The 12,925-nt window shown below is 39.3% G+C and overlaps 1 protein-coding gene across 1 annotated transcript in view; it reads left to right on the forward strand.

Moving 5' to 3' along the window:
- Positions 1 to 12,925, forward strand: part of FRMPD2 (FERM and PDZ domain containing 2) — a 64,773-nt gene that overhangs the window by 40,448 nt on the left and 11,400 nt on the right. The window contains exons 30-39 of the mRNA XM_088528744.1: positions 1,990 to 2,281; positions 3,218 to 3,376; positions 4,025 to 4,199; positions 4,739 to 4,949; positions 6,240 to 6,277; positions 7,689 to 7,775; positions 8,201 to 8,265; positions 9,280 to 9,441; positions 10,178 to 10,349; positions 12,425 to 12,510. Of these exons, the coding sequence (XP_088384870.1) occupies positions 1,990 to 2,281; positions 3,218 to 3,376; positions 4,025 to 4,199; positions 4,739 to 4,949; positions 6,240 to 6,277; positions 7,689 to 7,775; positions 8,201 to 8,265; positions 9,280 to 9,441; positions 10,178 to 10,349; positions 12,425 to 12,510 (1,447 nt within the window). The remainder of the gene's footprint in view (positions 1 to 1,989; positions 2,282 to 3,217; positions 3,377 to 4,024; positions 4,200 to 4,738; positions 4,950 to 6,239; positions 6,278 to 7,688; positions 7,776 to 8,200; positions 8,266 to 9,279; positions 9,442 to 10,177; positions 10,350 to 12,424; positions 12,511 to 12,925) is intronic.

Here is a 12,925-nt window from a genome sequence, read left to right on the forward strand (position 1 = left end):
GCAAGCATGCTTGCTAATGGGTACTGCCTCACCAAAACTGAGTTTCTGTAGGAAAATACCAGTACCAAGAAAAAATTTGGATTCTTCCCAAGAAGTTCTGAAATAAATGTTTTTGTCTGGCATATTGTCAGTATAATTTAATTTCAGTTTTTGCATTTTCAAAAGGCAGTTTCACAAAATACACATTTGAAATAGTATTTTGATGTCATCGCATCTCAAATGATCCTTCTGGTTAGAATAGGTAAATAAATAAAAGCCGAAGGCAATAGGCGTTAATCAAAAAAATACCCTTTTACTTTCCTTCAGATTGTCAAAACTCATGCAAATATAGAAATCTTCTGATATAAATTTCAAAAAAAAATGTATTCAGTGTTTTATAACCCTCTTTGCTCTTTTGCTCATTGTGACCAAAAAGAAATTTAAGAAAACATGGATTTGATAATGTTACCCCATAAGAAGTCCTGGGAATGGGTATACGAGGGAAGTGCTCCTATAGGAGTCACCAGACCAGGTCCTCGTGGAGCTTGGGCAGGGGCCCACAGGACCAAGACTCACATCTTCCCTCTGGTGACGTAGAGCTGGGCTGGAAGCTGCCATCTGTGCTATGAAGAAGCCACTGTTTGGCTCGTTGCCTGGAGGCAGTGCCGGTTTGCCCAGCACCTCTCATACCCTGCAAGGCTGCTCATCACTTCCCTGGCATGGGATCGTTTCTGTGACATCCTCACTACGGGAGGTCCACTGACCTGCCCTTTTATTTTCCCTTGTCTTCTGAAGAAAATAATAAACTGCATTTCCTGTTATTCTTAAACATTTCATTTAACCATCCTCATCCTCTTTCAGAGCAAGTATCTGTTGTCCTGCTTAGCAATATTTAAATTGAGATTGATGTGATGCAAACATACTTTTATCAGTAAAAATCTTTCAAGCATTTCCATTAGCTTTAATGGTAAGTTTAACGGCTATAATAATAACAATTAACTAAAGACAATGGCCAAAACATAACATTAAACAGAACGCATGATCACATGGTCTGGACTTGAACTTCAGAAATGCTGAACACTGTCTCCAATATAGTCGGATAAGTTTAATAATGATTTTACTGTAAGTAAGGGAACAAATCCTTTGATTTCAGCAGGACAACTCCAATGCTCCTAGTTAAGCGTATGTTTTCACGTGCTGTTTACCTAGCATCAAATTGAAAGCATAGTAATGCAGATAAGGATACTAGAAAAGCAGACTTATGTACATGGAAGCCAGCTTTTATGAAAACTGGGAAGGAAAAATTAGGATCCCCTAAACAAGTGGCTTAGATGTCTAGAAAACTGAGTTTCAGCTGTTCTCACCTGGGATCAATATATACCTTGCCATTATGGAGTGCATATGGTCTTTGTATTTGTAGTTTATTTGTTTTTTTAAAGGAATATTAAGAGAAGAGTATAATACAAGCAGCCTTCCAAGGGAATTTAAGACTTGAAATATTAAATAATCTCTGTCTCTGATAACATACATTTTGTGATCTGTGCTCTAGTTACCATGGAAAGAACGATAGCAGCCAAGAATGTGGCTGGCTTCCCTTTTATCAAGAAGAAAAAGGCAATTATGAAAACGGAAGAAATATTTTAATGTTCATACCACTTACCAGATAAGTTAATTAAGTTGTTTATGGCAGATGGAAGAATTTAGCAGTCTAAGAATTGTCCAATTATTCTTTTCAAATAACAACAAACTACTAATGCCTTAAAAAAAGTATGAAACACATTGCAAAGGCTTTTCAAATTCTGAAATCTTTTTATCTTTTGACTAGCGTTCAAAAATACTACTTTTAAATTTATTTTACAGTAACACTGAGAAGACTGAATCAGCAGCTTAATACCATAACTATTGCTTTGGTTAAAATTGAAGGTAGTGCATAAACAGTAGAGATTTCAGCAGGCAGGCAGTAAAGCATATGGAAGGAAAGCCCAGCCCTGCAATCTTTTTATTTTGCAGCCCTGTATTTAATAAGAGTGATGATGACCTATCCAAAACAAATCGCATGCCTGAAATTCTCTCTCTAACCCCTATTGATGAAGAGTGTCTCACCATCAGCTCAACACCTGAGACCTTGCTTTCCCGGGGAGGAAGCACTGAGACACTGTCCTCAACCACAGTCACCCCACAGCCCCGTGGCCCTTTCCCATCCTCCCGACCTGCTGGAGCGCCAGGTGACAGTGACAACGAATGGGAAGAGTTGGAGGAACTGGAGGAGGAGGAGAATGCAGAGGAGGAGGATGGCTCTCGGGTATGTAGACAGGCACCAGATTATAAATAGGTCACTCAAATGGGAGAAGAAACAACCCAAATATGACAGTTCTTAGAAACATTAATTATAATCCATAATTATGTCTAATTTCTGCTGTCTAATTTCTGCACAGCTTTTCTTATTTTCCTGAAAAGTCCACCCTGGAAGTAAAGCAGACCTTACTCTATGCCCAACCCTCCAGAACTCATTACCATTTCCCCTAAAGTCACCTCCTTTTGGAGCTTTGACCATCTTGATATTTCTTCAACTCTCTAGCACTCTGCAGTCTTATTCACAGCACATATAGGCCTAAAGCACATACTGCTCTCTAGTAACCTCTGAAATTTATTGACATCAGCTGCTTGTTTTTTTTTTATATTTTAAACCTATATGCAAAATCACGCTGTTAAAATTATACTATTGTAATGTCCTCACGAGAAAGTAGGATCCCTGCACTAATTACAATTCAAAACATAGGGCTCAGTCCTGCCAAAAGCTGAATATTTTCCATTTCTGCTGCACTAATGAGACCTCAATTTCTACTAATGTGGGAGCACTGAGGGCAAAATTTATGTCCTGACTATCTCCCCCAGTGGAAAAGCAGTAGCAATAACACCACCGCTTTTATTGTGACACTTGTCAGCCTGGAAGACCCCAAGATTTTCTCTATACATTTTAAATGTCCCAGAATGTTTTCTGTGCCCTTGCTAGGCCCTATCAATCAATACCTAGTGGAACCTTGAAGGTCCACTAGGTATTAGAAAGTCAAATGAATTCAGGAATTACTGGAGTAAAAATTCAGAAAGATCCTTACATATGCTGCTGCTTTGTACCATGTGCAGATCTGGCTCCAATTTGCATATAAAACATGATGAAAGCTGCTAATAAAGCAACAGAGAAACCTATAAGAAACACATCTTTCTCTTCACTTAATAGGAAATGGAGGTCTTTGTGACTCTGCAGAGGTCAGAGAACGGTGGTTATGGATTCTCAGTGGTTTTCAACAAACGAGACAACTGCCTGTATGTTGATGAGATCTTGAATGATCCTGCCCTGTCTGATGGAAGGCTGAGAAGGGGAGACAGAATCATTATGGTACAGTAATCCTTTGAATTTAAAAGGAGGCAAAATTTTGGCAGATCAATGCCTCCTGACTTAAATATTTCTATTTTTATCATTGTAGGATCTAGCTTATCACATGCTATGCATGCAAGCACAAATGAATCATTCTACTGATTTCAGTAGGATAAATTTCAGCTTGAATGGCTCGTGTGCCTAGGAATACAACAGGGATCTAGCAACAATGCAAGACAACTGACATAGTAAATGACTTCCCACTTAAATAAGTTGAATTAATGCAATAAGATAGATGACCTAAAAGGATGCAGGAATTTGCATGCTTTACAGGATGCAAAGGGTCCTTTGCAACATATGAACAAAACCTATTTTAAGGTTCACTTTCGGTTTGTTTCATCAAGACTTATTTTTGGCTATGGGATTTTAAAATTCAAGAAAAAAGGTATGCTTTTATGCAAACAGCATACTCAGGAAAACAAAATGCAAATGTAATCTTATTGTACTCTTGACTTTTGCATTCCCTGTCATTAACTGCCATAGAAAAGTAATCACATAAAAGCGAAAACTACTTTTAAGTTCACATGTATATCTTTGCAGAACATGTTGGGTAGAAGTATATGGTGGTCAATGACATTTATGACATGACTTTCATGGTTTGTTGTTTAGGTGAATGGAGTTGATGTCACACTATTACCATGCAGTGAAGTCCTGGCTTTACTGCACAGCTCTCCTCCTGATCTGCACCTTGTGGTTGGCCGTGCTGATAATGATCCATGTCCCTCCATTAGACCAGATGAGATTCCTGAAATTACCCTTACAAAAGGTGCCAATGGACAACTAGGTGTGTGGTAAATATGCATTTTTTTTCTTGAATAGGGACTGTCACTGGAGCTATGCATACACTGTGCAGTAGAGGCCATGTGAGAGGTCCCCACAGGATGAATATCTTGGTATTCCTACACAACACCGCAAGTGCTGGCACAGATAAAATTGTATACCCAAGAAATAGTATAGCTGTAGTAACAGTACAGCAACAATAACAGCACAGCCACCTGTTTCCGTTTGAGACACGAGCTTGCTTGGAGATAGCATGAGTAGCACTGCACAGTACTGCTCCGTGCAGTACAGCTACCTCCTTAGCTTTCCTGAACAATGGAATTAATATCATTTTCCTACATTAAAGGTGTCTGAGGAGAAATACTCTTAAAAAGAGTATAAGGCACTTAGACACCGTAGTAATGCGAGAGGGCCTTCTAGGCAAGTAGGAGCCCTTTCCAAGTGGCTGTTCAACAGCAGGTGAGATAAAGTGCTATGAAATAGCTGCAATGTTTGGATGGACGGTACTGTTTAAGTTTTTTTTATTTGTCTGCATTCCTCTAGGCTTGAAGCTGACAGGAGGAGCTGGAAGCAAGCTGCAAGGTATTTATGTGCTGGAGATAGTGCCTGGCTCTCCGGCCAGCATGGAAGGCAGCCTGCAGCCCCGGGACCAGATTCTCTACATCTGTGGCCTGTGGACTGAGGGCATCAGCCTGGATGATGCTGTGAGAGTGTGTGAAGCTGCCACCCAGAGCGTCCGCATCAGAGCAACAAGGTAAATCTGCCTCCTGGGGCCTTTTAGAAAGGAAAAGGGTAAGGATTAAAAAAATAATAATAATAAAATAAAAGTATGTAACTTTAAGTTTAGGGTGGAATCAGATCATAGGGAATCTCAATCCTAACTCTAAGTTCTCTAACTTTCATATCGACAGGTCAAACAAGAAAAACAGGGCAAACAAGAAAAATTTTGTACTGCAAGGGTCCAGAGGTTGTGACCTGATGGGTAGCATCCACAAGGCACCTTATCTCCTCGTAATTATAGCAAGCACACAAGGGTATGGGGATAGGTGCACTGCAGCAAGTACATTGAAGCTTCATCCTGCGTCATCCAAACACAAATGCAGATCTGGTAACTACAAGGCAGGCCACTATTTTCAGATATCCTGTTCCCTAGGAACGGGAAATCCTCTGCTTTGTATTTCTACCTCTAGTTCCAAACACCTCCATATGCTTTTAGATTCACAACTATAGGCAAGCAACTACGTCTCTCTGGAAACTGAGGTATTTCCAGCAGCCATCATTAGAGAAAGGTGTTGAAATGCACATTTCATCTGCAGCACATAAAACAAAGTTCATCCCCAGGTTGATTACTACCTGCAATTAAGAATTTCCCTCTGCACTTCTTGACTGTACTTTATTCTGTTTCACAGTCTAATAGAGTATCAGCAGAGGTTCTGATACAGAGAAATAGTTTCTGCAGATCTTACACAAACAGTCAAACGGTAATGCAACAGCATACAAATGGCTAAATTACATAACCAGAGTTAGTGATAATGTCAGAGCAAGCTTAAAGTAGTTCAACAAACTTTTATCAGTGTTTTATTAACTGCTGGCACTGTGGAGCAGCTGGAGGAACTACAGCCTCCTTATGCTTATCCTTATTGCTGTATAAGCACTTAGTAGACAACAGACCCGGATCTGAAGAATTTGCAATACAAGGAGACAAACAGAAAACGAGTAAAGCAAATTACAAATTCTTATTCACATTTAAGAGAGGGGAAACTGAAGCTGAATTCAACAAAATAGACCACAATGTAGTTTTGTGCTAGGACAGATGGTGTAAAGTGTTCTTTCTTCTCAAATTCATTTAAATAAAATGCATTATTGGTGGTAAAAATAAATATTTCATATATCGATATATTGATATAACTGCACTTTAAAATAACATAATTAAGAATAAAAATAATGGAAGTACAACTATGCTTTTTAAAAGTAGTTTTTATATGTGCTTTATAAACCATGCAAGTCTTAATGGTCCAAATACTTGACTTTTTTCTGTCCCCAGAAATGGCAATCCAGTTGTTCCCATAGAGCAAGAAAATAGTAAGTAATGCTAATATTTTTATTCTTGAATTTAAACTTGCTTCTCATTTTGGAAATAAATGCATGATATTGATTTGTTACATGTAAAAATTTACTAGCAGACTACAACTTGGCATTTGGCATTTCTGTTGCACTAAAGGTCTGCAAAAATTATCTAGATCTTTACAGATAGAAAATGTGGAATGCTTTAAAAAAACGCTTACTTAATTTTACCCATTTACATCTTTCATAGTCAGTTGCCCTTTTTTTAATCTGCTGCTACTAAATGGGAGTGAGCATATTTTCAAGGTCTGTACTGATTAAAACTAATCCGCAAGGGATATTTTTTTAATGCTTTTGAATCACAGTTTAATATGACACCACGACTTGATCACCTAGGCCAAATTGTTAAACTGGTATCAACACATCTATAGAAAATCACAGGCAATATCAATATTTCTTAATTAAAATAGCATTGCTATCAATACTCATGTGTGTGCTTGCACATACATATGTGTATATATATATATATATATATGCATATGTACACACACACACATATTTCTCAAGACACTTCCAAAACAGGTTGCCAGTCACCATCCACCTCTGATACAATTTTATTAATAGCACAATGGTTCAGTTCCCTGCCTCTCTTTCTCATTTATAATAAAGAATTATTGCCTTTACAAATTACTTCAAAAATTTATTGTAGTTTGTTTGGTACTGCTCTCTTTTCTATTAACTCTGATAGATTTATCTAAAAATCTGTAAAAAAGATGCTCATTACAGAGGCATGCTTTCACTTTGCATATTCTCTTAGTTACAAAAACGTAAATTAAAAGCGCAGCTACAACAAGGACGTGTTTTTTTATATGCTAACTATAGAATATTCACTGTTTTCTATAATTCATAGATTAAAAGTTCTTTGTGAAATATAACTAAGATTACCAAAAAATGATGAAGCAAATCTCAAAACTGGAAAAAGAAAAAAAAGCATTTTGCTTCTTAGACATCCATCCCTGTGAACACTAATGCACCCCATTTCTTCCCCTATTTAATTGATGCCTCATATCTATAAGGACTCAATCTGGCTTTTGATTGTTGTCATAATTTTAAAAAACACTAGTGATTGAGATGCAAATATCTCTGCAGTTCATGAAATAATTGTTTATATTGATGTGCAAATAGGGAAACTTAACCATGCGACAGTGTCTCGTACTGCTTCATATAGTGTCTGTACTGGGTATGAGTTGGGAATACATGACCCTTGGTGCTTTGCTTTATAATCTAAGAATACCAAGTTTAAGTTCCCTTGGGTATATGTAGCTTAGTGCAGCTGTCAGCTATAGTAGCTCAGTGCAGCTACTAAGTGTAGCTAAGTGTACTTTAGTGTAGTCTGTCAGTTAAAACCTGCCTAAACATATGTTTTTAGGGCCACCTGTGGAGACAGAGGAAGACAATGTCTCTTTCTCAAATGAAAATCTGAATCCACAAGAAGAGCATCTACCTGATCAGCATGGTAAGAAGTTTATTTTGCATTTTTGAAATAGCTTCTGTTAAATTTTGTGTCATCTCTTCAAAAGAAAAGAATGTCTGCAGGTGGTACTGCCAGTTCATAGAAAAGATTAATCATTAGTAAACAAAACTGCCTTCCTTGATGTATCACAGAACATTCATATGTTACCTATTGTCCAGCTGGTGTTGTTGATCCTAATTTTGGAAACTGATTTTTTAAAAGTATAAGGTCAAATAACATGCAGAAAGCTCAGCTCATAGTTTCATGGTCCAGAAGTGTAATAGGCTAAAGAACATATATGATCCCAAGATCTTTTTGCATTTTTTAAAATGTCAAATATTAAATATTTGATGTCTCTAAATATTATGCTACAATATAAAACATTTTTCTGGTACACCTGTGTAAAAACTCATGCTGCTTTTTCACAGAGAAACATTTGGAGGAAGCAAATTCTGGTGATGATCAAAACGCTTCTGATTCCTCAGAGCATAAAGTAAGTGACAGTCTAATCAACTGTGAGATGACCCATCAACTAAAGTGATCTAGATGGATCAGCAGTAGTATTTAATTAGCTTTAGTAGTAAATGTATTAGAATTGAATATATTTCCTTCCTTTTTGGAAATGTGGACAGAACACATTTGTGGGGTGTCTTTCCACGTTTGGAATTGGCTCTGCATTCATCGACTAGAACATACTGAGCAATTTCTAGGGTCAGACTATCCTACTGCTGTTTTCAGTGTATAATATCACTATCTTATCAGCTTGGTAATATAACCAAGACTCATACAACCTAACTCCTCACCTAAGTCTTAATGTTCCTCTGAAGAGCTTAAAAAATTAAGCCCCAACTTACAAAGAAAGCAGTAAAGAAAACATAAAGCCTAAGGCATAATGGCACAGAATCAGATTCTAGAAAAAAATAAGTGTAATTGCAGTTACATTTTCATAACAAAGTCAAAAAAATCCTTGAAACCTGTGATATATATATTTCTTTACAAAATTCTCAGATGGGACATTTGAAGAAAGGGTAAAATGATTCCAAAACTTCACAGTAATACACAATGTTGACATAAATCAACATGGTTTGAATTTACAATTACTATTGAGTGATGGTATTTTTGAAGTGATGGATTCCTAAAATACACAATACTATTTTTCAAAAAAGGCAGCTTTCACAGTCAACATACAATTCAAGCTTCTTACAGGTGCAAAAATTTCATTCATTTGTAAATGAACAGGTGCGAATATATGGAAAAGAATATTACATCAAATTGAAACTTCATGACAACAAATTTCCTATGTAGCATTTCCCTTTTGAGATATACACACAGCTGCTCTGTTAATCACTAGAAGCTCTACATGTCTGTTCAAGAGAAGGAAGTATCCTATATTTTACATCAGCCAATGAGGACTGTGAAGCACACTGGGATTTGGGGGGAATTAAAAATACAAATAAAACACAGCCCTGAATAAACTCCACTTTCAACTGTGTCCTTTGTGTTCTAGGACTTTATCATTAAGATTGAGTTGGAAAAAGCAGAAAATGGGAGCCTAGGATTTGCACTGGTAGGTGGAAGAAATGGCAGGGCTATCCTAATAAAAGCCATCAGCCCAGACAGCATTGCAGATCTAGATGGGAGGCTTCAAGTTGGTGACATCTTGCTGAAGGTAATGTTTGTTCTTCATTGTTTTGGCCCATCTTTAACTACTGTGGCTCTGCAGTGAGCGCTCTGTTCACTATGGAGGCTGTACAGACTAAAGATATGAGGCTGCTTGACCCAGTGACATGTAGAAGAGAGGGTCCCTAGACTCTTGGCGGTGAGAATGGTGTTCTGGGAGACTTCTGTTGTCCTGCATTTTTTGTGGAAATTTTCCACATGGGAATCAGGGAAGTGAAAGTTAGCTGACTGCAACATGTATACAACAGCAGACCAGTAGGACAATGGCAGTGATGCTACCAGCTAGGTAGTATCAAGACAGTCAAAAGGCACAGGGATTAGGGCTTTTGAAGCTTTATTTGTAATCTCGTTGTCCTAGCAACCTTTTAATGGCAAATCATCTTTCGTACTCCATGTTATTTTTTCTTTTCTCCTATCTCCCCTTCAAGAAGTTCAATATTTTACTGTTTTGTCTTCTATTTTTCATTTGCTTCCTTGTCTCCTACTTGTGACATCTGAGGAGTGGAGGGAAATGATGCCCTCCTAATGTGCCAGAAAGCACAGACTATACTTCTGTAGTGCACTGCTGGCAATCATGGCATTAAAACATAGAGCAGGAAGGATCAAGCGAATTACTAAGAGGGAAGAGACTGAGAGGAATCGCAGAGAAGTACAACATATGCTTAGTGCTATGTAATAGCCTTCTGCTACAAGAATCTGGAGCTGCCTGTCATTGTGTTTTCCAGGTGAATGAGACGTTAGTGTCTGGTCTGCCACGTCAAACTGTTATAGATCTGCTACGCAAGGCCCGAGGCACCGTTCAGCTCACGGTCTGCCGGAGCATGGCTCTGCGTTGGGCTTATTCAGGCAACCAGAGCAACAGCACACCTTCCCCCCAGGCCACACCAGCACAGCCTGGTAAGCAGCTGCCTCCACTCAGTACGTGTTGAAAGGGGGATCACATGATGCCTGGCCTCCATTTTCCTATCAGCAAAACAATTGAATTTCCCTAACTTTACCATCATTTCTAATTCATAGCTGTTAAGGCAAGCAATTTTTCATCCTGCTTTGCAGCACTAACCATGTAAGACACAGAGCACAGGGAATGCCCGAAGTGTTGGAACTGTGGAGACAAGGTGGTGGGACCTTCACAGACACCTTAACTTAGCTTGTGTTTTTAGCCCATGATGATTCCTGGCCTGCATCAAGTCACCCAGTTCTGTAGAATTTACTAGTAAAAACCACAACCACTTCCTGACCCAGCAGCTAAAATCCATTTCCCTTACCTCCTTGGAGCACTGCGACCTGTAATCTTCCTGAACCAAGAGCTCCTCTCCCTTCCATAACTGCTCATGCTCCAGCCTAGGCCCCATCTCCCAGGCCGATTGCTGTGAGTGCCACAGTGCACCCACCTACACGGGCAGCGCTTGGAGAGCTGACGAACTCTGAGGAAAGCAGCATATGTTGCAGTCTTTATTCTGCTGAATACTCACAATTCAAATATTTATTAAATCTGGAAGTGGAAACAGGGGCAGATTATGCTGAGGGCAGATTATTACCAAAAACATTATGGATTTATAGTCCTCAACATTCTACTCTTTGGAATACTTATTTCCTACCACATGGAAACGCTTCAATTCTCTCTTCAAGAAGAGAGATTTCCTCCTTAAAATATCTCTGGCCTTCCTGTTAGAAACTGGGAGCTGTGATTCAGATCTCCTCGGGCAGAAGTTGCAGCCATTGCGATCTGTTTTCTCCCCAGCTGACTGGGTAGCACAGCTGATGATGGGTTTTGGACATATTTAATAGCAAACATTTATGCATCTAGTCCACTCTACTGCTGCAAACCTTCCTGCCCAACTATTCCAGGCGATTCCATAGTTAGGTAGGAGCTGACTGTAGGGTTCAAGGATCTCAGTTTTCGGGCTTCAGTGTTTCACTCTGACACTGCACCTAGTTCTCTTATCTCCTAGCCTGCGCAATGAATACTGGAGAGCCCTTTGCTTTGCTCAAGCGCAGGGTTCTTCCAAAAGAAGAGATGTACAAACTGGTCTGGGAGAGATGCCGAGGTGCTGAGAAGGTGGTCATGAAGAGCTGGGGGAAGGTGCTAGGAGCACAGGACAGCTGGGGGTTCTGGTAAACAAATTAGGACATGAGAAACAGCCAGAAAAGGCCCTGTCCTTGGGGTTACCGTGATGAATCTGGAGTAGTGAAAGGGAGCAGCATATTTATTTTTTCCTCTTTCTTTCTCAGTGATTTTCAATTGACTTTTCAACCAATCTTTTATTTCTGTAAGGCTGAAGGAACTGTGTTCAGCTCTGGCTGGGAAGGAGAAGGTTTGCTTCCCCATCCCAGCTCCCATTTAATTTTTTGGATAAATGAGGCAGAAGAGGAAAGGCAGCCACATATAAAAAGAATGACTGAAGTTCTGGCTCCACTGAAGGGTTTGGCAAAACACCCACCAGCTTTGGGGAGACCAGGCTTCCCACCCGGTGGCAAATTTGAGAGACTAGTGGAAGGACATTTATTTGATTGTTGCATGATGTTGGTGAATTAGAGAGTTGCTGGGGAGTTCCATCTGATTTCCTGAATCCATAAAACACCCAGTGTAATTAAGGGAGGATTGGCATCAAAGGAAAGCTCTGCTATTTGTCTCTCATCACTGTAGAGGAGCGGTCTGGGTTTGGAAGCGGAGATTTAAATTCTATTAGGGATCATTTTACAACCCCTACTGATGCAGGCATCTACTTCAGGGAATCTTCTTGCTACCCAAATTACATTGGTTTCCTAAAGGGCGATATATGCCAGCTGTGCTTTTCAGCCCCTCCTACAGCAACCAGGGAAGGAACATTTTCGTTCAGTTTCTGTTTCTGTACCTCAGTTCCTCTTCTGAGACCAAAGTCCCTTGCACAGGCTACTCAGAAGAAATGGAACTATATTTTCATGCTTTTGAGCATGATTACTTACTTTGTTTTTTTTTTTTTCATATTCAGACGACCCCAGTACTGAGGGAAACACAGGAGCTCGGCCTGTTTCCGCTTTCAAAGAAGAAGAGGAATGTGGCCAGATGGGCAGTCAGGTAAGCACTGGATCGGGCTTCCAGGTGTTACCGGGCTCTGCACTCGTGCTTGTTGAAAGAGAGGGTTTGGCGCAATGCAGGCAAGTGAATTTAGAGTCCACCTTGTCAATGGAAAAGGATAAACTTGAGGGAAGTGTGCTGCAGTCCCTGGAGCTGGTAACATTCGAATGAGTCAGGGATTCCACTGAGATAAGAGCTTATGATTAGCCTAATATCTGTGCTGAATGAGAGGGTAAAGGAAAGTTGCACAAGCAATCCTAGTTTTAGTGCTATATAATTTTGGAATGAATGATTCGTCATTTATATCATTCTTTTAGTATTTTAAAACATAGTATACTTCAGAGGAATGCTATTCACCTGTCTTCCTCTTAATATTCATAACTCTAAGGCTATTATCTGTCTTTCAATTGGGTTA

Source organism: Tinamus guttatus, unplaced genomic scaffold, assembly GCF_059628265.1.
Source record: "Tinamus guttatus ecotype Peru unplaced genomic scaffold, ASM5962826v1 Tinamus_guttatus_pri_ptg000314l, whole genome shotgun sequence".
NCBI classification, from domain to species: domain Eukaryota; kingdom Metazoa; phylum Chordata; class Aves; order Tinamiformes; family Tinamidae; genus Tinamus; species Tinamus guttatus.